General features: G+C 40.2%; 1 protein-coding gene across 13 annotated transcripts in view; it reads left to right on the forward strand.

Moving 5' to 3' along the window:
- Positions 1-27,439, forward strand: part of RAPGEF2 (Rap guanine nucleotide exchange factor 2) — a 310,360-nt gene that overhangs the window by 88,014 nt on the left and 194,907 nt on the right. For all 13 annotated transcript variants that reach the window (XM_038399045.2, XM_038399053.2, XM_038399048.2 and 10 more), the window contains exon 2: positions 22,771-22,841. In XM_038399045.2, the coding sequence (XP_038254973.1) occupies positions 22,771-22,841 (71 nt within the window). The remainder of the gene's footprint in view (positions 1-22,770; positions 22,842-27,439) is intronic.

Consider the following 27,439-nt stretch of genomic DNA (forward strand, 5'->3'; position numbering starts at 1 on the left):
ATGTGGCTCCAGCATTGCAGTGGGGAGCACAGGCCATTGGCTGCATGGAGGTGGGACATCACCCTGAAGCTCCCACTTTCCCTGTGAGAGGAACTCAGCAGTGAGGCTGCACCCGACCATAACACAGTGCAAGGGCTGGGCCTGACACAGAAAAAACTTGGGGCCCTGCCCCTCTGTGCCAGGTGCACCAGGTGTGGTTGGGCAGCTCAGCCCAGCAGGATCCAAGTGTGGAGTGACTTAGTGTGGGGGATCCAGGTGTGAGGTGAGAGGTTTCTGTGTGGGGCAATCTGGGTGCGGTGGGCTAAGTGGGAGATCTGGATGCACAGGGGCTTGTTGGGTGGTTCCAGGTGCAGAGGTAATGGAACCCTGCAGGGAATCGAGATGAAGGTGGTTAGGGCTCAGCGGGGAGAGGGAGTGGGCGGGGGGCAGGGCTGTCCCTACCCATATGCAAATTCCCTGGTGCCCTATGTAGCTGCGTGCTGCTCCAGCCCCTGCCCCGCCTCTTCCCCGTGGTCCCAGCCCCGCCCCCACTCCACCACCGCCCTGCCTCTTCCCAGCCCTGTTCTGCCCCAGCCCTGCCCCCATTCCACCCCTTCCCCAAAGCCTCCACCCTGTCCCTTCCCATCTCTGCTCCACCCCAACTTCCCTGAGGACTGCAGCAAGGCTGGCCCTGCACTCACTGGCGGCAGGAAATACAGCAAGCCGGCCCTAGGTTTTCATGTACTATGTGTATATATACCTGCTACTGTATTTTCCACTCCATGCATCTGATGTAGCGGGTTCTAGCCCACGAAAGCTTATGCCCAAATAAATTTGTTAGTCTATAAGGTGCCACCAGGACTCCTCGTTGTTTTTGCTGATACAGACTAACATGGCTACCACTCTGGAACCTATCCACTACATAGTTGAACATTTAAGACATAAAGTAAAGACAACTTTCTGTCCTGTATATAGGCACTTCTTGCTACTGCAGTGTTGATTCTCTTGGCAAGGCTGATGCAGTGCCTAAAGAGGCTGTTGGAATTATTAATATTTGATGATAGGAATATTGATATAGGAAACCACCAAACACTAATTTAACCAGAAATTCCTTTATTAAATCCAAAGGTCAAATGGTGTTCAATTGACCATTGTCAATTGAAAGTTGCTCTAAAAACATGCCTAAATAATAAACAATTTACTACATCCAAACAGTAACAAAACATTTATAACCAATTGTCAAGATACTTACAAATGGGCTAACCCCAGGGGTGCTTAGACCCTTATTGGTGAGCTCCAAGTGGTCAGGCAGGTATTGGCAATGAACCCTTTAACAAACAGGTGATATCATTGCCAATTAATAACTTCAGCTAAGAACCAATTTGCACCAGTTCATCCTTATTTCCCATCTTAATCCAAATAAAATGTACAGTCTCCTTTCTTCCCAAGGCCTTGCCTTTCTTATCTTCCCCAGAGATTTTTATAGTGGGGGTGCTGATGGAGAGAAACCATGCATTTGGTATTTGGTATTACTACTACTTCAAGCTGTGGGTGCGGCAGCATTTCTAGCACCCCTAGTTCCAGCAACACTGTTCTCCTGCAATCCTTGCTTACCAGCAGAACAGTGGGAAAGAAGGTTCGGGCTTGTTTCTTTTAAGACGGTTTTTCTTTGTTTTATTACTGCAGCTCTTTATTTTATTAGTTACTTTTGGAACCATACATTCTTCCCACACTACAAGTAATAGTTCTTATTCTCACAGTCTTCTTTTACTTGCTGATTGGGGTCTTCTTTCTACTAGCCACAAACTATAAAGCAAATATAGCATTTTCTTAACCAAAATTAAGCTAACGCTAATTCTCTGTTTATATTTATGCAATTTATGGCTACATGAATTTTGTATTGCATGTTCTCTTTGACAACTTCTAGGTCTAATTTTTACCCCTTACCTTTTTTCTCATGGTTTTTCTCAGTTAGATAGGGGCAAGCAAACAAACACAATTGTGTTCTTGGTTGAGAATGGATTCCGCATGAGAGGAGTTGGCAAACTACATACCTGTTGACAGAACAGCATATCTGATAGGTCAGGAATTGCTTTCATGTGACTTGTGCCCACAGTAAGATGAGTGTTCTTTGGAAAGAAATACCTCAAAATATTATGTTGCTATAATAAATTTAAATATAAGAAAATCTCATGTCAAATGGCTCCTTGATGTTTAAAAATGAAAAGTATAACTGGCTGATAGCATATATGTAAGCTATGAAAAGGTGCATGTTCAAATGTGAACAAGTTTCATAGCCTGAAATAACATCTATTTAAATGTGCTTTGTGCCATGTTAATTAAAGTAATGACTGGGAACAAAAAAATGACAGCACAATTGTAGTGGACCAACCATACTACTTCCGTGTTTTGCAATATTTGGATTTTGGGGGATTTCTTTGTTACACGTAATGGAAAGAGAGCTAAATTGAGTTCCTGTTAATTTTACAGAACAAAAAACTAACATCTCTTTTACTACTTACATTCGTGTACTGACCTGCATGTCAGGAGCTGGAAGGGTGAAACTTTTGACTGTTTTTGTAGTCTAGCAGTATAAAATCATAATGTATTATAGGTCATATTTTTAAAGATATCTAGGTATCTTAGTGATGTTATGAGTGCCTAGTGGGATTTTCAGATGTCAATGGGAATTAGGTGGCGAGGTGCTTTTGAAAATTCCACTAGGTGCCTCATTAAAATCTGGCCTTCCATCTTTGGTAGTAATAAAACCACCACAATGGTGTTTTTGTGGCAACTGTGGTGGGTGACTGATATTTACCGTAGATGTTAATTTCTTTTGTTTCCGAGAGTTGTCATGGCAGCAAATCAGCCTGCTTGCTATTTTAGCAGCAAGTGCTCACACACCATTAAACTCATCAGTGCAGTGACCTCAGCTGCTTCTTCTTAACATAATTTATAGAAATGTTTCTCTTCCTTTTGGGCATCTTGTGCAGAACTTCAACTTATAAAGAAAAAAATATTTCTTGCACTGCCTGGTCACTAACACACTTGAAGTATGAAAACACCTGAAGTAATAAGTGCATGCTACTCCTAGGGACGATTGATTTTTCTAGACACTGATTAAAGTGTTTCCCTTAATCCACAGAAGAAAAATGTAGAAACGACAGGTAGTTAAGTTGCCTGTTGGAGTTTCAGCACTCAGGACAGTACTGAAAAAGAGGCAGTGACCCACAGCAGTTCTAGGAATTGTAGAAAGGATCCTGTTGAATCCGTTTTCAGAATGTTTTATCTTTAAAGTTGTAGAGTGGATGCTTTCATATCCTAGAGGAGAAGTTAGATAATGCTTAAACTATTAATTTACTTAAGTTGACTATGTAGCAACATTGCATTTGAATTCAGTGCACTGGTAAAATTAATAGTGAATTTAGCTCTGCTAATGTGCATAATGCAGTTTTACTCAAATACTTTCAGATGTCTCTTGTTGGGGAAAGATGACTTTGTAGCCAAATGTTCCTTAGTTAGAATGGAGGTATGGTAGCATGAAATATACCTTTAAAATATTATAATTTCAGCTCAGACTACATAACTATGTATTACATAAATTTATATTTATTTACATACTTACATTTGTAGAAAGCTCAGATCTCTGCCATCATAAATAATTTTTGTTTAAAAAACAAATGGTGGTTCGTAGTTCTAGAACATCTGATTTTAAATAAATGTTGGTTATTATCACTGATTTGACCTCCAGTCAGTATATTTGAGTTTTATTCCCTTGAATAATGGGCAGACAGCTGGCTTTATAAATGATATAGGGACATTAAACAGATATTAAACTAAAAGGGAGCAAATATTTGGCCTGCTGAGCTTGACAGTTTTGTTTTTCCCACATAGTCAGAACCTAGAAGTCAGTGCAACCCTAAAATAATATACCAGCATGAATATGCAGTGGATGGAAAAATAGGTAAAACATTTTTACTACAAGATTCCAGGGAATGGTTATTAACATATTTAAAGGAAGAAAGGCATACAATATTTTAAATTTGTGAGTAACTCATGAGAGCTCTTCATAATTATGGACTACGTGCAGTCAGGAGGAGACATCTTTTGTGGTAAACCATTTTGTCTATAGGTGGACACAATATCTAAGAACGGATCTCTAACTCCTGAATTTGTGCCTTTTTGTTAAGTCATTTGTCTGACTTTTGAGTGTCTCCAGATCAGACAAGAAATACACAACTGCACCCTATAATTTTCTTTGTTCACTAGTTTTTTGCTGAATGTAAGAGGTGGCAGGCTTTAATTTCCCATCTAGCCGTTTCACATTTATCCCTCATCTTACGGGATCATTATAATCATGAATGTCTTAATTTCGTCTTTATTCTGTTAAAAGCTTTAGCAGCAGCATGATATGGTGAATAAATTGTGTTGATTTGAATGTTTAAAATCTGCTTGTGTAGGTGGATCATTAAACCTTCCAGTAGCACACTCATATATTTGAGCAGGTTGTGCTGGTGAGATTGAAAAATGGTTTTGAGAAACTAGTAATGTCTGCAAAAAGAAAAGGAGTACCTGTGGCACCTTAGAGACTAACAAATTTATTTGAGCATAAGCTTTTGTGAGCTACAGCTCACTTCATCAGATGCATTCAGTGGAAAATACGATGAAGTGAGCTGTAGCTCACAAAAGCTTATGCTCAAATAAATTTGTTAGTCTCTAAGGTGCCCAAAGTACTCCTTTTCTTTTTGCGGATACAGACTAACACGACTGCTACTCTGAAACCTGTAGTAATGTCTGCTAATTTTTAGTGCTTGTACGTTACCCAGTGAGACTTAACACAAAACAGAAGTAATGGTTTTTCCTCTGGTTTGCATTAGAAAAACGTTGAGTAAATGTAATAAAATAAACATACAGTGGTATCTACTTTATTTTTGTCAAAAAAGCTAACTGTGAACAGAGTTTAATTATAGCACAAGAAGGTTTATTTGATGAAAGATTGCCTTTCTTCCTGTCCATCCCCAAGCCTCCTATAACTGCATCCAAGGATGTCTCTCTCTGATGCTAAAGGCACTGGTATTTGTGCAAAGTTAGGGTCTCTGGAAGGCCCCATTTTCATTTTCTGCTGGGAACAGCTGCAGCAAAACAAAGAACCAAGGATTGTTTGATACAACATCTCTAACAGGGTAATTGCAACTTTCCTATTTCCCTTCTAGTTTGCTTAACTGAAGCAGAGGCGGCGAATAATCATCTTGGAATGCAGCACTGTAACCTATCTGCTGGGTCATAAATTCTGATTTCCAAGTGGATTAGCACTGTGAAGCCTGCTTATAGTGGAGTCAAATTTCATCGTAAACTATATGAAACTTCATTCAAAGGTCCAATCTATAGGTTTGTCTTGATCGGGGTAAAATGAACATGTTGGTTAACACATTCTAAAACTCTCTGTTCATTGAGTGATGGTCCCTATTGCATTCCACAGAGGGGTTTATGCATGTGCACCACGCATCTGCTGCTGGAAAATTTGAAGGTAGTAATGTCTGTTGGTCTGTGTGTGCATCCTGACTCACCTCAGGGTTTCGTCCAAGGTGATAGAGGGGCGGACCAACCCTGTCTCCAGTTCCTTCTCACCACTGCATGGTCTGGGTCAGAACTATTAGTTTCCTCTTGAATGTGACACATCTTTAAAAGAGTATAATTTTTATAGTATTTTTGCTGTTTTTACTGCTTTAGGTAGTTTTTAGTCATTTTGGTAGAATTTAGAGTAGAACTAGGACTTTGGGGGCTTTATTTCCCATCCCACTCCTCCCTCCCCCCATCCCCTACCGGTACTGGACTATGTTGAAAACCCCTGACTTTAAAATCTGCACTTCCTGCCTGCGCTCCTTCCCCAGGGAAGTACAAAACGCAATTAAAGACCTCCCTTTTGATGAATCCTATCTTTTAAATCCAAAAACTGACTATTCCCACCACACCCTCAAGGATTCAAGAGCTACACTTTGTTCCTTGGGTATTTACACATCTGTTCCAAAGTGTAAATTCTACTGCCTGCCACCCACACAACGTTATAGGACTTCCTAGTTTTTCCATCAGAGGCCTTAACAACCACCATGCAAGCATCAACATTCCCAAAGATCTTGCCCTCTGGGTCTGCCTTCACAGCCTTCCTCCTTTCATATGCAACCTGCACAGAAAAGATGTTTCTGAGAAAACAGAGAGCCATCAACCACGTTGCCTACTGCCATACAGCTGCCCCACTCCCTTTGGAGGTCGTCTAGCACTTTTTCTACCAGCTTGGGTGCAATAACAATGAACAAATGGGTGCTAAACATCATCCACCATGGCTATACAATCAAGTTCATCACGCTACCTGATCCGCAACCACTCCCCGCTTTCCCATATCCCTCCTCAGGGAGCACTCTCACAACAGCATCATCACCCCAGAGGTAAACTTCTTACTACAAACAGGAGTGATAGAGTGGGTCCCTCTGAAATACCAAGGGCTGGGGTTCTACTCAGCTTACTTTCTGATACTGAAAAAGAAGGGTGGGTGAAGGCCAGTTCTGGATCTCTCTTCTCAGTCAATTCACTTGGAAGTACAATTTTTGTATGGTCAAACTAGGAGTGATCACTCTCAGGGAAATGCCCTCATGCTCCCCTGATCAGATCAACTATGCTTTCCTGCCTCTTCCACTCCTACAACGAGTACTCCACAAGATCAGATGTGACAGAGTGACAGTCATCCTGATCACCCCTTCTGTCCCAGACAGCTCTGGTTTCTCAAAGTCCTGTGTATGTCCACCCATCCCCCAATTGCCATTTCCGCCTTCTCCAATCTGCTGATGCAACACAACAGCAAGATAAGACACCCCAATCCACAAGTCTTTCACCTCAGAGCATGGTATTTGGATGGGCATCTTCTGTAGAACAGGAGTGTTTGCAGAAGTGCAAATATCCTTTCCAGCAGCAGGAGGAAATCCACTAGGGGTTGTTACCAGTCCACGTGGAAATGCTTTGCGTCCTGGGTACAACAAAAAGGGATGTTCCCCAGAAGTGGTGGGGATTCCCCTTATCCTGGACTACCTCCTGTCCTTGAAGGCATCAGGTCTTGCTCTCAATTCCTTCAAGGTCCACGTAGTGGCAATTAGTATGGTTTCCCGCCCCCTTTCCCCCTCTCCCCCCGTCCTGCCATGGGAGAACATTCTGTCTTTACTCATCTGTTGACTGCTAGGTTTTGGAAAGGCCTCACCAGTACCTTCACACCCATGCAACCCATCGCTCCACAGTAGGACTTCAACCTAGTTCTATCCGTACTTAAAAACCACCATTTGAATGTCTGGCATCATGTGTTATGTCCCTCTTTTCCATGAAAGTCGCTTTCCTTGTTGCTATTGCTTCAGCAAAGAAGGTAGGTGAGCTTGGGGCCATGAGAGCCTTTGTTAATCAACCCATTCACTTCCCCAAGCCGCACACCTGAGAAGAGGACCAGCTCCACTCCATCGATGTCCATCGAGCCTTGGCCTTCTATCTGCAGAGAATGAGACCGATCAGGAAATCCTCCAAGCTGTTTGTGGCAATAGCTGAAAGAGTTAAGCATCAGGCAATATCCACAGACAGAATCTCCATGTGGATTTTGGGGTACCATTACGCTATATCAGTTATCTGGCCTGCCTGTAGCCTCTGATGAGAGAGCTCATTCCATGAGAATCCAAGCTTCAACCATGGCCTCCCTGCAGAATGTCCAGGACACATGTAGAGTGGCCATATGAGTTCAGAACACACCTTTGATATGCATTGTCTTGGCACAAGATTAGGTGGTGGTTGCCTCCTTTGGTGCTGCTGTCCTCTGCTCCGCCCTCCCTTCTTCATCCTTGCACCCATCTCCGAATTAGGTACTACTTGCTTATCACCCTCAGTGGAATACAGTAAGGACCATCACTCAAAGAAAAGGAGGTTACTTGTAATTGGAGGTTCTTTGAGATGTGTGAGCCCTATCTGTATTCCACTTCCCATCCTCCTTCCCCTTTGTGGTGGAGAAGGAACTGGAGATGCATTCGGTTTGTCCCGTCCTTTATCGCTTCACATGAAACCATGAGGTGAGTCAGGATGCATGTGCGTACCAATGGCCACTACTACTTCTAAATTCTCCAGGTCTGGACACATGGTGCTTAGGCATAACTCCCTCAGAGAAAAACAGCTGGGGACCAGACATGTCAGTTATATGCAAGTAACCTCCACTTATAGACAGGCAAGTTGTTCTTAAGCACTTCTAACTGGCGTTGGGGTATGTCTATGCGGCAAAGGACTCCTCTGTGGCAGTGAGACTTAGAGGAAGGGACCAGGCTCCAAGACTCTTTCGCTCACCAGGTTTCAGAGCCTGGGCTCCAACCTGAGCCCCAGTACCGGCGCTGCTCTTTTTAGCTCTTTTTTGAGTCAGTTAACCAAGGCTCTGAGACTTATTACTGCAGGTCTTGGTTTTTTTGCGTTGTAAAAATATATCCTAATTGTGTTGGCTTAAAATATGTTTAAAAAAATGAAAACCCCCATTTTACCCTACTCAGACAAAACCCTGTGAAACGTTATCAGTTCTGAACATGGTTGTCATCAAATAGTTGTCTTTACTAGAAGATTACATTGAGTTAGAACATGGCTCCTCAAAGTTGCATTACCTAATTCAGTGGTTCTCAAACTTTTTATATTGGTGACCCCTTTAACACAGCAAGCCTCTGAGTGTGACCACCCCATTAGAAATTAAAAGCATATGTTTATAAATAAATGTGGGTGCCCCCTTCAAACGCTCCCTGCTCCTTCTTTGCCCCAACCCCTGTGCCTCCCCCCGCCCCATCCCCATGTGGGGAAACGGACCTGCATGCACGGAGGCGCTGGTATTGCTTCTCGCCCACGTGGCCTGTGTAAGGATAGAGTGCAATATCAGGGCTCCCTGCATCCAGATCCCTTTCCCCACCTGGGCTGTGTAAGGAGAGGGCAGAGAGAGGCAGCTCCTGATCAGACGTGCCAAACCCACAAAGAAAGCGCAGAAATTGGGCTTGTTTTTGGCTTAATTGGCTTGTGAGTTGCTTGTTGTCTAGTGTTTGGCTTGTAGCTTGTTGCTTTTTTGTGATCAGCTCCCAGCAAGCAGGGGCAAGGTGGGGAGAGAGTCAGGGTGCACAGTGGGCCCATCACAGTCCCAGACTGCACACTGTGAGGATCAGGTCAATAGTATTGGGGTTCTTAGGATTGGCTTATTTTGGCCTTGTTTTGAAATGGGATTAGCTTGATTTTTGACTTATTGTGAAAGTCGGGGTGCTTATTTACTGCGTGAAAGTTAGCAACTGTGCTCCTGATGCTTGCCTCACAGCTCAACCCGAGTGGGGGAAGTGACCTGGATGCAGGGAGCTCTGGTGTTCCTCGCCTCCTCCCTCACAGCCCTCTAGGGGAGCGAGCAGTATCTGTGTCATCACTTGCTCCCACTCACCATGCTCCTACACTGGGAGGTAGGCCTAATCCCCTGAGATGGGATATTAGATGGATGGGATCTGAGTTACTATAGAAAATTCTTTCCTGGGTATCTGGCTGGTGAATCTTGCCCATATGCTCAGGGTTTAGCTGATTGCCATATTTGGGGTCGGGAAGGAATTTTCCTCCAGGGCAGATTGGAGAGGCCCTGGAGGTTTTTCGCCTTCCTCTGTAGCATGGGGCATGGTTGACTTGAGGGAGGCTTCTCTGCTCCTTGAAGTCTTTGAACCATGATTTAAGGACTTCAATAGCTCAGACATGGGTGAGGTTTTTCGTAGGAGTGGGTGGGTGAGATTCTGTGGCCTGCGCTGTGCAGGAGGTCGGACTAGATGATCAGAATGGTCCCTTCTGACCTTAGTATCTATGAATCTATGAAGCAGAGAGGCTTGCAGCCCCAGGCCTTTGGCCGGGGTCAGAGCTCATAGCTCGTGACCCCTATGTAAGCATGTCATAAACCCCTGAGGGGTTGTGACTTCCAGTTTGATGTTGCATGATGTTGACCAGGGCCTTGCAGTCAATGAAGACAGGAACAACTCATATTCAACGTAGTATCATGTGGTTCCGTAGTATGTACGTTTTATGGCATTGGGCCCCAGCATTGTAAACGTCAAACTTACACGAGAAGTGTTGGATGAATGCTGCTACACAGAAGAGATACAACAAGGTTTACATCCTATGACTGAGTTAAATTCAGTATGAACAATTAACAGTTCCAGTTTACAAGTGGAATTTTGTTTCTCTACTAGTAGATTGTAATTATTGTATATATTTTATTTCAAGTTTGATTATAACTTTTATTTTGAAACATTTGTTACAAATAAGTGTTAAAAAATCTCTGGGGGGGGAATGTATACTCAATATCTTTTATATTTGATTTAAGAAACTGCATTTGCAAAATACTAGCTGTGCAGAATATTTGGCACATTTTCATACATGTGACCATTTTGGCCTCTGTTTTGTTTATACTTGACTTGTACTAAAATATTTGAGTGCTTTATTGCATAGCTTAGCTAAAACGTTTTTACTTGTATTTGTATGCTTCCTAATTTAGATTTTATCGTAGATGACTGTTCACAATTTTAGCAATTTGATTATTTTGTACCTACTGCAAATATATTTGGTTTTATTACTTTTACATGTTTTCATAGCTCTTTGTATTTACATAGTTAGTTGCAGGCTAAGAATAAGAAAAACTCTTGCTCTGAAGAGTTTATGATTTTACATGACTATTTCTAAGTGGTTCATTTTAAAGCATTAAATTTTTAAAAAAAGTTTTGGTGTATTTGATAAGTATTTTTTCTCTTAAATTTTAAGAGCCAAATTTCCAAGATGACTTACAACTTCTGCAATGCATTGAAGCCATTTGGATTGCAGTCAGTGTGAATTAATGCAGAATTTGGCTGTAAAGAAATCAATAAAATATTCTGAATTTGTGTAGTGTCGGGCCTTAAACGAAAGCTTGAATTCCTCAGGTATTGACTGTATTAACATGTTAATAGAATGTGACAAGTTAAGACATGGTTGGCTCAGACATGGCTAATATTCTGTTGCTGACAATGGCAGCTAATAGCCTGTTGGCAGGGGTGAAATACTAACAGATGGTTGTGTCCCTATAAACAGACTGAAGCACTGTTTTGTTGTGCAAATGAGTGCCCCTCCCCCACTTTATTTCCCTGTAACTGGGTTAGTCAGTCCTCCTTCCTCTGTGCTATCTGCAGAAGGATATTCTAGAGTACATTGCACTCGTATTGCTAAAAGAAAAGGAGTACTTGTGGCACCTTAGAGACTAACAAATTTATTTGAGCATAAGCTTTCGTGAGCAGCTACAGCTCACTTCATCGGATGCATCCAATGAAGCGAGCTGTAGCTCACGAAAGCTTATGCTCAAATAAATTTGTTAGTCTCTAAGGTGCCACAAGTACTCCTTTTCTTTTTGAGAATACAGACTAACACAGCTGCTACTCTGAAACTCGTATTGCTGTTACTACTCTGGATATGTATATCAGACATAAAACACTTTCTGGCTTATCCTTGGTGTCAGCCTAGGGTAGACTATAAATGATTGTTGGTTGGAACAAATATTTAGGGAGTGTTCATATTAGTCTTTATAAAGGTATTAGCCGACTTTATGGGCAATTGATTAATTCAAGGTAAAAAAAAAAATCTAGTGTAGACACACCATGCTGTTTAAAGGACATGGTGTGATAAATTGCCTGTTTACGTCATCCAATCCCTATGTTTAAATGTACTGTAAAATTTAAATATGTAAAAGTTCGATGGCTTTAGCACATATCTGAATTTAAAAGAGAAAATAGATAGGGAAACAACTGCATTAACTTCTTTATCCCAACAATTTAGTCTCTGACTGTGAAGAAAATTGCGTAGGAGAATGAGGCTATATATTTATACCATATCATTGATATACTAGAACATATTTAATCTTAATTTCTAAATCCTTAATGAAGTGGGCAAGATCTGTAGAAATTGGCAGTATTACATGGTCAGATCCTGCCCATTTGGAAGTAATATTCAGTAGTTGGCTTTGGGACTCAAAGATAATCTTTTTGAAGAATGAATTGTTTGCTTCTCTGGGATAAATATTTGATGGCAGCAACTTTAAATTATTCATTACATTAGAAAAAATGACAGACCATTTAAGAGGTTTCTGTGGAGGTGTAAAGCAATATGAAGGGGTCAGCTGAAAATTAAATTTGACATGAGCTCAAGAATTCAAAACAAACTCATAAAACTGCAGGCTCAAAAAAAAATCAGTTGGATAATACTGGGGAAGATGAATATGCTGCTAACAAGCGCTCCCAAAAAAGGACTTTTATAAAAACACACAATTATTTGTCTTGAAAGTTTAAAGGTAGTCAAGAACAATGATAACATATCCTGATGAAATATTCTGTAGTGATCTGTACACTTCAGAAACTCCAAGCTCTTGAGGTAATTGAAAAATATGTGAAAGTATAGGCTTGCCAGACACACAAGATTGGTAAAGGTACTTTAGATGAAGAAATGAGGGAGATTCTAGAGGCAATAGCAAACATGAAGAATGACAGAACTCCAGGGATGCCTGATGCCTTTCCAACTGAACCGTGAAAGATATTTAAGGAGTTCTTAGCAGGCTGTTTCTCTGATACCTCTAATGCTCTTCTATGGGGCAGGAATTGGCTCAGTTTATGAAAACTACTGTTGTATTTATCCCTGAGGCTAGGGAAGAAATATTGCCTCTTGTGGACCTTACAGGTGTATGTTATTGGTGAGTCCTAATCTACTGTTCCTAGCAAAAATATTAGCCACCTGTTTGCAGTCTATTCTGCCATTCTATCTACGTCTGGATCAAACTATGTTCAATAAAGACAGGAAAAGATTAAAAGTCCAGACGGTCCTAAAATAATTCATATCACCTTCTCAAAAGAGCATCCATTTTTCTCGTTACCTTTGATGTAGAAAAGTCTTTTACTAGGATTGAGTGGAATTTTTTGTTTTTTGTCCAGTCCATCTGCCTCTTAGTTCCTCAAATGGATTCTGCCCTAGCAGAAATAGGTTTGAGTAGCAGCCGTGTTAGTCTGTATTCGCAAAAAGAAAAGGAGTACTTGTGGCACCTTAGTCTCTAAGGTGCCACAAGTACTCCTTTTCTTCTAGCAGAAATAGTCACACTTGAAGTGAGAATTGGGGGGAGGGGGGAAGTTATTGTTATGGAAACATCCAATGTCTCAAATATATGTGGCATATGACAAATACGTTGTTACTATGCAATACTCAGAACATTTGGTCACAGAATCGATCACACTTGATCTTTTTAATATTAAAATGTTTGAGACTTACCTGGGTTCATAAATATGATTGAAGACAGAACTGCCATTCAGTTTAAGACAAATCACAGAAACATGCCCTGGGAAGTGTAAAGAAGTTTCATTCTGTAATGTGATGCCTTTCCAGATGAGTTTTGCAAGATATTTGCAGTGTTGTTTCAGCCATGTTGGTCCTAGGATATTAGAGAGGTAGGTGGGTGAGGGAAGTTACTATTTCAGGTGGCAAAGCTTTTCTCTTTCACCAACAGAAGTTGGTTCAATAAAAGATGTTACCTCACCCACCCTGCCTCTCTCATTTTTCAAGATATGTAAGGTTTTAGTAGGCCCTGCTCTAAATTTTGATGTCAATGATGTAATCTCCTGCCAAACAGAAACATTTGATGACTGTATCACTATACAATGTTTCTCTAAATAACATTTGTAATAGTTAATGTTTCTGGTACTTACTGGTAATTTTTAAACTTGTTCAGACTTCTTAGAGTTAATAAAAGAGTACTACATCTGATTCATGCTTTAATCTGCTGTCTATATTTACTAGTATACAAAATCTAAAATGTGCTGATCTGTCAAGTATGTGGGAACTTCATTGTATCTTTTTCTACTGCCTCCCTCACAGTCTTCCTCCCACACAAATATTTAAACAACCAGCTGCAAATTTTTTGCAAATTAGTGTCCCAGTTAATTAAAATGTTATGTTTGGAGAGACTTATAACCAGGATTTGGAGGAAAAGGAAACTACAATACAACAATAAAATGCATTTATAAAACATCTTTTAACACAGGTTGTTGGTCCATGTGAGCTGTAAAGAATCCACATGCTGCAGACAATTGACTAAATTGTGCATATGTATATACTTGAGTGACCTAGAACCCTGGGAATTCAGCTCCAAAAACAGACCATAACTCTTAACTGCCAGCAGTTGGTCCTCCGTGTGTCTGTGGGCTATAGTGTCACTCCTACATAAAGTCCAATACATTCAACCAGTTTAGAGTAACACTTCAGGATGGCCACCTGTGGAGTGGAGTACAACAGTAGGGGAGAGGCACCTCTTTTCTCCAAGAACCCCCAACATGAACAAAAAGCTACTGTGGAAGCTTTTAATGACTTGTCTGAAAAACCCAGTACTTTATTGAACTCCATAGATCTCAACCTTGACAGAAAGAGTTAGGAGAATCTAGGATTGAACCATAACATGTAAAAAACCAAAACATACTTGACAGACTCTTAGTCCTACTCTTTCCCCCCCCCCCCCCTTATATTTTGTTATGGCTCACTATTTAAGAACTGTTAATAGTGTCTGAGTACCAGCTGTGTGTGTGTGTACGTACACCATAGTTGTCATCCTAAGGCGACATTTGCAGCATACTGAGAAGGTGTTATGTGCATGACTAGGCCAGTTTAGGTGTAAAAGTTCTGTTTGCTGGAAAATTGAGAGTAGGCACTCTTCTACTTCCAGTATGCGTGTGTAGGGATGAGTGGGTTCTAGTAATCATAGTTGATTCACTCTAGGCTATTTTTTCACCTGTTTTAACTTGAGTTGATTGCATATTAAATCGAGTGAGTTAACCTACACCTTTGCAAATGCTAATCTAGATACTGCATAGACATTTGTTCCAAGACACACAAGCTATCTTCAGCAGAAGAAAGAAGTGTATTTTAAACCCATATTAAGCTACCACATGTTAAAATCAGAGTGAAAACAAAGCTGTTGAAGTTTTAACCTAAACTTCAACAGCCTTGTTTTCACTAGGATTTTAACGTGTCATCTAAATATAGGTTAAAATATTTTTTTTTCCTAGTGAAGACTAAGTAAGGATTAGCACTTACAAAGCTATTAGTTAACTCAAAGTAATGGGCAATCAGTTAACTAGGTTGAAAAATAGAAACTAATACCCCTAGTTTAGAAATAATGCATTTAGCTCAACATAAGGTGGTTTGGAGTTAGTGGTTCTTTACCTCCTCCAGATATTGATGGAAAAGAAAATAAGCTTGTACTCCATTTTTGTGCCTTAAATTGAAATAAAAAGAATAACTATCATTTGGGAAGCTTCATTCTTGCTCCTTTATGAATAGTTGACATTACCCTTGCAAAGAAAGGAGTATGTTTTTGTCTTAGCAATAGAGCATTGAATTTCTTAGAAGGAAGCATTTTGATTTACTATAGCAAGGACAAAACATTCAGCTAGGACAGCAGTTTCACATCCTGCTGCAGGCAGGAATGGAAACCAGTATTGCTTTGCAATTTTTGCACGTACAGTACAGAGGGTAGCTTTTTCTTTGGTGTGAGCTGTTGAGGTGGGGGGAGCACAGTTCAGCCCAATAATAGTATATTTACAGCATATCTTTGCCCAGTTCTCTAAGATGGCAACTCCTGCCCCTTACGCACTCTCTTCTGTCAGGACTCTTTAACACAGTTTAGTTAAACTGGTGCATGTTTGTCTGTGGACACTTCTATATTGATTTAAGCCCAAGTTTTTTTTGTTTAATGTGCAGCACTAAGCTGGTAGAAGCCAGATATAGGGCTTGTTCACACTGCAGATCCTTTGCCACTATAGCAGTGCCTGCAGACCCCCCTAGAGTAGACACAACATAAGCTGACAGAATTCTGATGCTGACACAGCTGTGTCACCTCCCTAAATGACATTAGCTAAGGTGACACTGTAAGCATTCTTACAACTACAATACCCACCTGCTGAAGTGAAGAAACAGATTGACAGAGCCAGAAGAGTATCCAGAAGTCACCTACTGTAGGACAGGCCCAACAAAGAAAATAACAGAACGCCACTAGCCATCACTTTCAGCCCCCAACTAAAACCTCTCCAACGCATCATCAAGGATCTACAACCTATCCTGAAGGATGACCCATCACTCTCACAGATCTTGTGAGACCGGCCAGTCCTTGCTTATAGACAGCCCCCCAACCTGAAGCAAATACTCACCAGCAACCACACAACAGAGCCACTAACCCAGGAACCTGTCCTTGCAACAAAGCCCATTACCAACTCTGTCCACATATCTATTCAGGGGACACCATCATAGGGCCTAATCACATCAGCCACACTATCAGAGGCTTGTTCACCTGCACATCTACCAATGTGATCTATGCCATCATGTGCCAGCAATGCCCCTCTGTCATGTACATTGGTCAAACTGGACAGTCTCTACGTAAAAGAATAAATGGACACAAATCAGATGTCAAGAATAATAACATTCAGAAACCAGTTGGAGAACACTTCAATCTCTTTGGTCACTCGATTACAGACCTAAAAGTTGCAATTCTTCAACAAAAAAAACTTCAAAAACAGACTTCAATGAGAGACTGCTGAATTGGAATTAATTTGCAAACTGGATACAATTAACTTAGTCTTGAATAAAGACTGGGAGTGGATGGGTCATTCCACAAAGTAAAATTATTTCCCCATGTTTATTTCCCCCTTTCCTGCCTCCCGCTGTTCCTCAGACGTTCTTGTCAACTGCTGGAAATGGCCAAGCTTGATTATCACTAGAAAAGGTTTTTCCCCCTGCTATCCTGCTGGTAATAGCTCATCTTACCTGATCACTCTCATCACAAGGTGTATGGTAACACCCATTGTTTCATGTTCTCTGTCCACTGTATTTTTCACTACATGAATCTGATGAAGTGAGCTGTAGCTCACGAAAGCTTATGCTCAAAAAACGTGTTAGTCTTTAAGGTGCCACAAATACTCCTTTTCTTTTTGCGGATACAGTCTAACACGGCTTCTACTCTGTGTAGTAAGTGACAGTTCTGGCAGAATATTTAAATAGCTATGTAAACTGTGATTTTATTCCCACTGGGAACAGAAGCAAAGCTTACTCTCCTTGCTAGTTATATACACGTAGTTCTAATTGGAAAAATGAGGGAGAACCGTCTAAAGGGTGGGGGAGGTGTATTTATCTCTGAACTTCTTGAAGGATATAGATGGCTCAGTCTGCCACCTTGTGGTAATTTGAGTTGTGTTTACATTATGGAAACTAAGAGAGCAAACCGACTGTTAACTGCACACTTTTTTTGTATAGGCTGTGGATTGATTTGTAGAACAATTTTCAGAAATATGACTTGTTCATTGGGAACAGCTGTCTAAAGCACAATGTAGCTGAGTTCAGTAGCTGTTTAACATCAGTAAGATAAGGATTTTGCCCAACTGTTCTGGTCAAATGTTCATAAATGTATGATGTATTTGCACAATATATTTTTGAAGGACAAAATAAAGCAGTTTTACTGAGAATTATAGTCCTTAATATTTTGGCAGTTATGTTTGGAATATCAAAATTAATAGGTTTTTATCACCATTGTTTTACCGTTGTTTTATAAAATGACTTCTGTAACTTCAGTATAATTCAAAGTTTGTGGAGCTCCTGTGCCTTTGTGAATACATAATGTTAAAAAGGCTGCTATACAAATATTTGAAAAGGAATTTTTAAACAAATATCTCATGGATAAAAAGATGAGTTAATGGACACTTACATGTAAGTATTTGAAGTGTGTACTTCCCTCTATCCTTTGGACCACAGAAATTGGAGCTCTAGCTTTTTCTGAGCTAAGTGGAAAACTTTCTGAGATAGCAGCTGGCTCTCTCAATGCTCTAAGCCTGTTGCCTCCTGGTGAAACAAGAAAACTGACTGAATTTCTACGACAAGTTGGGTGAGCTAATATCTTTTTCTTGGACCAGCTTCTGTTGGTGAAAGGGACAAACTTTTGAGCTTCACAGAGTTGTTCTTCAGGTCTGGGAACCAGAGTGTCTGAGTTACACACAAGTTGGACAGAGTGTTTGTTAAATGTAAAGTTGTTGCAGGTGAGGATGAAATGGATAAGTTGGTGATATGGTTAGGGTCGATTTCTGAGTGTTGTACGTTATCTTGTAGATTTTTTGAGGCAGGCAGTGATGCAGTAATGGTGAGAAATGTTGGTGTGTAGGGAGATGACCTCCATGGTGGCAAGCATGATGTTTTGGGGGAGGCTGTTGCAGAGTTTCTGGATGAAGCTGGTAGAGTTTTGGAGGAAACTGGCCTTTTGTGTGGTGAGTGGTTTGAGGATGGTTTCTGAGCTCTGGTATTCCTTCAGTAAGAGTGCTGTGTCAGTCATGATGGGTCTGCCTGGGCTTCCTTGTTTGGGTATCTTGGGAAGCATGTAGAAGTTGTGGGGGATGAGGTTGTAGTGTTTTTCTGAGAAGAGTTTGGAGAAGGATGTGATGGTATCCTTAAATTCCTGGGTGAACTGTGGTGTGGGGTTGTCTGAGTTCTTTATAGTAAGTGCAAAAATGAGGAGTCTGGTGGCACCTTGAAGACTAACAGATTTATTTGGGCATAAGCTTTCATGGATTAAAAACCCCACTTCTTCAGATGCATGGAGTCAGGGTGTTGTCTGCTGGCCTTCATGACACAGTCATCACACTTAAGGAATGCAATGGCACTCTTTGTCTGCTGATTTGATTGCTATCTGGTGATTGCATTTCTGGGACTGTATAGTTATCCTCTTGTTGGTGAGAGATTGTGGTGGATATAATGTTCAGTGACGATTTTACAGTTAACTTTTTCCTGAATTTTTAAAGTTATAACTGTGGTTTTTCTCCTGTTAGCACTGCAATGTTCCAAACCCCACACAAGTGTACACAGTATATATTGTAAAAGTGGCAAAGAGTCCTGTGGCACCTTATAGACGAACAGATGAGTATGAGCTTTCATGGGTGAATACCCACTTCGTCGGAACGTCTTTTCGTCTATAAGGTGCCACAGGACTCTTTGCCGCTTTTACAGATCCAGACTAACATGGCTACCCCTCTGAAGCTTGACAGTATATATTGGTAACAGATATAAATGAATTCAGGCTCATGTCTGGCTCTGCTGCATCATTCCATAAATTGTAGCATTCTATGGGTTTAACAGAGCTTGACAAGTTAAGGGAGAATATTGTGAAAAACTTTTGCTTTTTTACTTTTTCTTTGTGAATGCCAGGAGGAGCTCTTTCCTATTAGCAGCTTTGTTCTATTGAAGAACACTGCTTGTAAAATAGGTTACACCAGGGTTGCAAGGAATTGGTCATGCAATGGTGCTAAATCAAACATCAGCTGAAATTCGTGTTCAATAGTTCATTTTGTTTTCATAGGATTCTGCTGCTTGGATGTACTGGCTATTTCATTCCTGCTTGTTTTTCACATGCCAAAATATAGACAATTTTCAGACCCCTGATTGTGGGCTGTCTCCATATTTTTCTCGCCTTTTTGCCCTAGGCAGCAGCCATCATAATGCCATGTAAATATGGCTTCTGCACCATCAAGTACAAATTTGTGAAGCAGAAATCCACCCACCAAGCCCACAAATAAATGAGAAATTAGAAGGATCGAGCACTAAATCCATCCCTTTACTTGTAAAATGATCAAATTTACTGTTGAGATTGCAGAGACAAATATTTGGAACTTCCCCTTCGTGCTATATATTCCTCAAGTTTAGGTTTGCACTTAAGCGTCAGTGTTTTTCAGTTTATTCTTTCAATAAGCTATCAGCCTGCATTTTTTTCTTCAGCTTTGCAATGCTGACCTTTATAGCGTCTTTGAACCCTTGTTGTTTTTGTGTAAATCTGTTTAATCTCTTACTATGCACAAAGTACCTTCAGAATGTGGTAGGCTTTGGTGCTCTAAATATAAATTTACTCTTTAAAATCTCTGTCTCACTCCAGTTGTCTTTTCCTTTTTTGGAAAGGAACTACCATCCAGTAAGTATTAACAATTCTGATTTTGATTTGGTGAATACCTAAGTAAAATTCTGCTTTTTAAAAAGTCATCCACCTTTTAAAAAAAAATCTTAATTTTAATCTATTGTGATGGCTTTAATATGGGTCTTGACCTTTAGTTAAAATATGATTCTTTGAATATCTCTGAATTAAGAATTCAATCTTAATTTATTATGACACATCTTGTCAGCACATCATTTTAATGTTAGTTTCTGCTAGGAGCTTGTTGGGGTTGGGAGAGAAGATGAAGTTGGTGGGCAAACATCCATTCTCATGGACCTCTCAGAAGCATTTGACCATGAGGTACTGCTGATCCCAATTGAGAGAGGTGGCAGTGGTCCAGATGAATGTGCCAAACTGCTGAGTCCCACCCAAAAGGCAGTAAATGGAAACTGGACCTGTAGCACTAGATTCTTCACTTGTGGAGTTTCACAAGGTTAAGTAGCTCTTTAATCCTATTCAGCATCTGCATGCAGCCACTAGGTGAGCTGATAAGATGACATGGTCTCAAGCGCCAGCAGGATATAGATGAGAGATAGCTCTACTTATCTTTCAGCATATACGATCATACTGCTACCACAAAGATGGTCCATAGCTTAGATGAGATCCAGCTCATAGATGGAGAGCAGCTGGTGGAAGCTCAACCCAAGCAAGGCAGAGATTATGCTGGGGGCAGAAGAAAGCCCTCTGGTTGACCTGAGAATCTATCCCATCCTGATGGATAATGACCTGGCCTCAGTTGTACACTTTCATCAACTCCCATCTGGATTATAGCAATGCAGTACACCTAGCCATGAAGCTATCAGTCTGTAGAAAACTCCAGCTGCTACAGAATGCTGCAGCACATCTCCTCAGCAACATGGGCTATTGTTAGCACATCAATCCTATTCTGTCTCTGCAGTGGCTTTCTGTAGAATATTTAAGGTCCCAGCGTTTTATCTTAAAATTGGTCAGTGACCTGGGCACAGCATATCTAAAAGATGACCTAAAACTCTGGGATGAAGACTCTGGTAAACAGCTCTTCTCCTTAGGCACAATGGAACTGGTTACCATAAGGGCAAAAGCTAGTCTTTTGCAGGAGGAGTCTTTCCCAGGGCAGTCTAAGACAGGAACAAGCTCCCACAGGAACTAAAGACCATCAGAAACCTTGCATCTTTTACTTCAGGTGCAAGGCATATTTCTTCAACCTTGCATTCTCAAAAATATATAGCAGGATGTACATCAATTTAAAAAAAAAAAAAAAGAAACCCAAAACCAAACCAAACCAACAAGAACAAAAATGTCCCCATGCCCCCCCACATTAAATATTGATAGCTTATCACCTGTTTAATATAGTCTTTTGCAATGGGCTAGCTGGGTATGTGGTTTTGATGTTGACTGATTCTCAACTGTCTACTTTAGAGAAGAAATCTTACTTTTGCATTTCCTTTCTATAATTGAAGTCATGTCTGCCGCAGCCTCAGGTAGCAAGCTTCTGTTATGGTTTTCTTAAGAAGAGTAGACAGGTAATTGTCCCTTATGACTAAGTTCCATTTAAAAAGTGGACAGTTACAACAATATCAAACCCTCCACCATAGTTAAATAGTGCCAGCTGTGGCATGGAATGAGCCTGAATGAAGTGTCCTTGGGTGTACTGTTTTTTAGAGGATGACAATTAGGATATGATCCAAATTCTGTAACTTCAGGCTGGTATTCCTGTAATTAAATCTTGGCACGTTTAGTAGCTTTTTATCTTCTTAAACATTACTATTTTAGTGAACTGGATATCTGAGGGCTATGGTAATTCATTTGGTTGATCCTCTCATTGCCCTGGCTTTCAAGCTTTCTCATGTAATTAGGATTGTAACTATGCTTTCTCATATAGTAGTGTTTATTTTTAGAAACACTGAGAAGTGGGTTGGGATGGAAAGAAGAATATCGGGCATAAGGTTAACTTTTTTTTTAAGTGTTGATTTTTTCCCCTCAGTGAAAACACTCAGGATATGTCTACATTACAGCTTATGTCGGCAGAAATTATGTTGCTTGGGGTGTGAATAAATCACCCCCATGAGGGACATAAGTTACAGTGACATAAGTGGCGGTGTGAGCAGCTTCCCCTGTTGACATAGCTTCTGCTGTTCATGGAGGTGGTTTTATTATGCTGACAGGAGAGCTCTCTCCTATCGGCATAGAGTGTCTTCACCAGATATCTGGAGCTGCGCTGCAGTTTTGTACGTGCAGACATACCCTCTGTTGTAGATACTGAGTTTTCCTTGTAGATACTGAGTTTTCCTGAGCTTGTTTTCACAAAAGAAATGAAGTCCTAAAATATCTTAATAGAAGGAAGCAGAGGAATTGTGATGTTAATTGAATTGTTAAATAAAACAGCCAACTAAAATCACAGGCCAGACTTCTGTCTTTATAGTCAAATCAAACACAAGAAGAACCACAGCAAAAACCTAAGGATTTTCTTTTTGTTTATACTTTTAGTGATGCTGAAAGCATACTTGTGTATAACATTCCATTAGAAGTCTCTAGTATGAAAATGCAGAACACTAACAAAACTCTTATGCTCTGCCTAATGTAAACATTGACTATTTGGAACATGTATTTGTAATATTTCTAGCAAACTCAGTAGAAGACTGTTGGGAGTTCTGTGAAGATGGTAACAACTTTAATACCTTACGCCAATACAAGAAGCGTAATAAATGTTTTCTATCTGTTTGCAGGATTTGGAGATAGTGTATTCCTATTTACATGGAATGGAAGCCTTGTCTAATCTGAGGGAACACCAACTCAGGTATGGTATTTTAACACTAATATTATGCTACTTATGTGCTACTTGTCTATTAGTTGTGAATTAGAAAATATGTTTTTACCCAGATATCATAGTGATAAATATCTTAATACTTGTAATAATACTTGATTTCTTTTATCTTATAAACTTGGCAGTAACAAATAGTAAATTAAAAATCTGCATTATCAGCACAATCAGCTGTAAATGTAGATTTTTTAAAACCAGAGTAATAAACTTTTGTAGAAGATTGGTTGCTAGATTTTTTTCACCACTCATGTATTTTAGTTAAAAAAAAAATAAATTCAGTTTATATGAAATATTTCAGTGAATAATTTTAGATTAAATACTACCAGAAATTTTAACTTGTATTAGAGGCAGAGCTGGAAGTGCCAACTATAGCTAAGTTTGTCTAATGCTTTTCATTTTAAGACCCTATTCTCAGTTGGCTGTAACTTTACCAAACTTTAAACTGTTTAGGATGAAATTTTCCATGCTGAGTATCTGCCTCGGGTTGAATTTTTATGGACTGCTTCAGCCAAAATGGTTGAACTGCTTCTGAGAATAAAGTTGAGGAAAAAAATAAACTTTTTCCTAATGTTACACTCCTACAGCTATTTTAGGAACCTGAAGCACCTCCAGGTTTTTGAGAAGGGACTTGAAATTGCATGAGGGTTGCCCTGTTTTCAGAGAGGTACAATTTGCTATCCCCATGAAAATCTACCCAAATTTGGCTAACTTAAGTCTCTGAAAATAGTTATTTGTGTATGATGAGGACTGATTTGTTAGAAAATGTCAGCAAAGTTCTGTGAACACTGTCTCCTCTGAGTATGCTCCAACTGAATAGAGCTCTGTGCTAACCACACTGCGTGAGCTCCAACCTGTGTCTAGACAGAGTTTTTCATGCAGTTGGTTCTGGCTGCGGAGGACCTCTTCACTTCTGGGGCAATTCTATACCCAAAAAAAAATTTTTTTTCAGTGCAAAATATTTTAAAATTCTGCAAATTTTAGTTGTCAAAATAACACTCCATAATCAGGCCAGTTTCAATTATTTTGTTAATTTATTTCAAAATACCTGTCAGCAAGTATGTCTGTAACAATACAGACAAACACAAAAATACCCCTAGGAGTAGAGAGTTAAGAAACCCCTATGACAACCCAGTTCCTGTCCTGCAGCATGTAAGTCGCTGTCAGCTATATTTGTGTGTGCTGTAGCCAGCCAGCCACACCTTGGCTCTTACCACAAAGTGACTCCAACACACTCCCAGTCCCAGATTTTCCCCAGAAACGTATGTCCTATACAGCTCTTCCCTCTCCTGGTCAATACAAATATGTTGTCTGTTATTCCTTAAAGGCAATAATATGCACATACCTTGTTACCCCAAATGGAGTTATCCCCACACTTGAACTTGAACACACTGGTTAGATAAAATAATAAAAAAGAGATATTAAGTGAGTACAGGTTTCAGAGTAGCAGCTGTGTTAGTCTGTATTCGCAAAAAAGAAAAGGAGTACTTGTGGCACCTTAAAGACTAACAAGTACAGGTGATCAGACATGAAAGTCAGAAATGTTTACAAGAAAAATAAAGATTACTAGTATCTACTTAAGCAACGAAAACTTTCTCATCACAAGCTCTAGCAGCTGGCCAAACTCTCAGGTCAGGACCCCTCCCCTAGAGTCCAACAGCTGCTTCCTTTGTCTCTTCAGGTGCAGTGAATAAGATGGGCAGGAGGGGGCGGAGAGAGGAGTGTATTATGGTGTCTGCCCCTTCTTTTTATAGTCCTGTCCCACTTTGAGAAGCATTTCCAGCTGGGAGCAAGGTGACAAGCAATCTGTGTGGAAGGAAACTAGTTCTTTGCCAAAATGTAGAATTTTGCCCTTGACCCCTTTCCTGCCAAAGAATGGCCACTTAGCAGGCAATGCTCCATTGGCCTAATTGACACCTGGCTGAGGCGTCAGCTTGCCCTTTGTCTCTGAAGAACTGGTTTGGCCACTCCCCAGGTTTATCTGAGAAACATACAGTAGAACCTCAGGGTTCCGAACACACATGCCGCATTTGGAACTGGAAGTATGCAATCAGGCTGCAGCAGAGACGGAAAAAAAAAAAAAGAAGCAAATACTGTATAGTACTGTTAAATGTAAACTACTAAAAAAAAAAAAAGGGAAAGCAGTGTTTTCCTTCGTCAAAGTGAAGTTTGAAAGCTGTATTAACTCTTTTGAAAGAACAACCATAACATCTTGATCAGAGTTAAGCATCTCAGAGTTACAACCTGCATTCCTGAGGTGTTTGTAACTCTGAGGTTCTACTGTATTTTTAGTTACGATTTCAGCTTGTTTATAACTTCACATATAACGCTGCTGCATGCATTTTGCCATGATATCATTGATCAGCAAATTGAGTTTTCAAATGATACTTTACAAGGCATATTTCGTACAAACATCATAATAATGTATAGGGTGTGAACACAGGTATATTCTATCATATTCAGAAGTTAGAAAATGCTACAGCTGTATTTTCCCTTGCAACATTAATTTGGCCCCCTGCTCTGTATGTATAACGATAGTCTTTAATTACATGATCACAAACTGTTTTTCTATAGGACCCCTGCCTCATTCAGTTCCCACAAGGGACTGTGTGCTGGGAATGAATCAGTTGTGTAATCAGCGAGGTTATTGTCTATAGGACTCCTGCCTCATTTGTTTCTGAAGTTGTGAAGTGTGTGGTGAATGATTCAGGAGCATGCATGGGGGAAAAGGATGAGATGATCTCGTGGCTAAGGCAGTTGAATACTGCCTTGGAGAATGATTTTATCCCTACTTGTGCCACAAAGCTCCTGTGTGAGCAAGTCACTTAAAACAAACTTTTTGTAGGTGGTCACTAAGGGCATGGCTACACTGGAAACTTCAAAGCGCTGCTGCTGGAGCGCTCCCATGGCAACGCTTTGAAGTGCGAGTGTGGTTGCGCGTGAGCGCTGGGAGAGAGCTCTCCCAGCGCTTCTGGTAATCCACCTCCATGAGGGGATTAGCCTGTCCACACTAGCACTTTAAAGCACTCAGACTTGCTGCACTCAGAGGGGGTTATTTTTCACGCCCCTGAGCCAGCAAGTTAGAGCACTATAAAATGTAAGTGTAGACAAGCCCTAAGGGTATGTCTACACTGCCTCTTGGAAGACTCTTCAAGTCTGTGTGCTAAAAATAGCTGTTTGGATGTTGCAGCACCAGATTCTAAACTTAATTAAAACTGAATTACTGGCGACATGATTTTTTTATAATTGATGTGTACAGTTTGACATGAGTAGTGTTACTACTGCTATTCTGTAAAAATCACATTGTTTGAGTAGTGTTAGCAAAGCTAGGAGTCCTTGGCCACTATAGGAGCAGTTATAATACCACTTTCCATCATATTTTAATACCTGTTCATTTGCAAGTGCAATACATCGTCTTTAGTTTTAATTGAAAAAAGTGTCAAGAGAATTGAACACTTCTGAAAATAAATGTTTAATAAAAATAATTTACGTTAACATAAGTTATAAGTGAAAACAAGGCTGGATTTCCAGTTAGGCACATAACTAGAGGTGCTGGCGTTGTAGGGGTGCATAAAAGTTAAAAAGTATTTAAATTATTTTTTATATTTCTTGTTTAATTTTTTATGAAAAACTATGAAGGTCAGCTATAGGCGGAAGGGGGAAGAGGGGCGCTGAAGAAGCTGTGCCTATGGGCATGTAAAGTGTAAATCCTGCCCTGTGTGAAGAGGTGTTCGAGGATACAGCGGTACCATACTGTGAACGGTTAAGCTAGTGGCAATCTAGACATCGGTTAAATGCTTCTAAATTTTTTTAAACATTTCCTGATGTGTCCATAGAATAAAATGCCAACTAGGAAAAAATATTCAAGAATTTCTTTAAATCAGGTCAGTTACATGCATGTAACCTCAAATCTTCCCACTTTTTTACTAATTGTATAAAAGAGGCCACATTTTATTTATTTTTTCATAAAATAATTTATAAAATAGTGTATATCTCCTATTGCTTTCTCCCACTCTTGCTGAGGGTGCTTTTTGCCCACATTTTAAACATTTGGACTAGTTGCTACAGAAAAAGTGTTATGCATATAAATGTCTTTCACTATTACAGTAACTCCTCTCTTAACGTCGTAGTTATGTTCCTGAAAAATGCTACTTTAAGCGAAACGATGTTAAGCAAATCGAATTTCCCGATAAGAATTAATGTAAATGTGGTGGGGGTGGGGGGAATTTTTTCCGCCAGACAAACAAATACACACAGAGTATAAGTTTTAAACAAACAATTTAATACTGTACACAGCAATGATTATTGTGAAGCTTGGTTAAAATGGTGGAGTCAGAGGGTGGAGTCAGAGGGATATTTCCTAGGGAATACCTTACTGCTAAATGATGAACTAGCACTCAGCTGAGCCCTCAAGGGTTAACATATTTTTGTTAATGTAGCCTCATACTCTACAAGGAAGAATGAATGGAGGAAGGAGACACAGCATGGCAGAGAGAGACAGAGACACACCGTGTTTGTGTGTGAGAGCGAGAGACAGACATACACACCTTGCCTCTTTAAATACACTGACCCCATTC

This window comes from Dermochelys coriacea, chromosome 4 (assembly GCF_009764565.3).
Source record: "Dermochelys coriacea isolate rDerCor1 chromosome 4, rDerCor1.pri.v4, whole genome shotgun sequence".
NCBI lineage: Eukaryota > Metazoa > Chordata > Testudines > Dermochelyidae > Dermochelys > Dermochelys coriacea.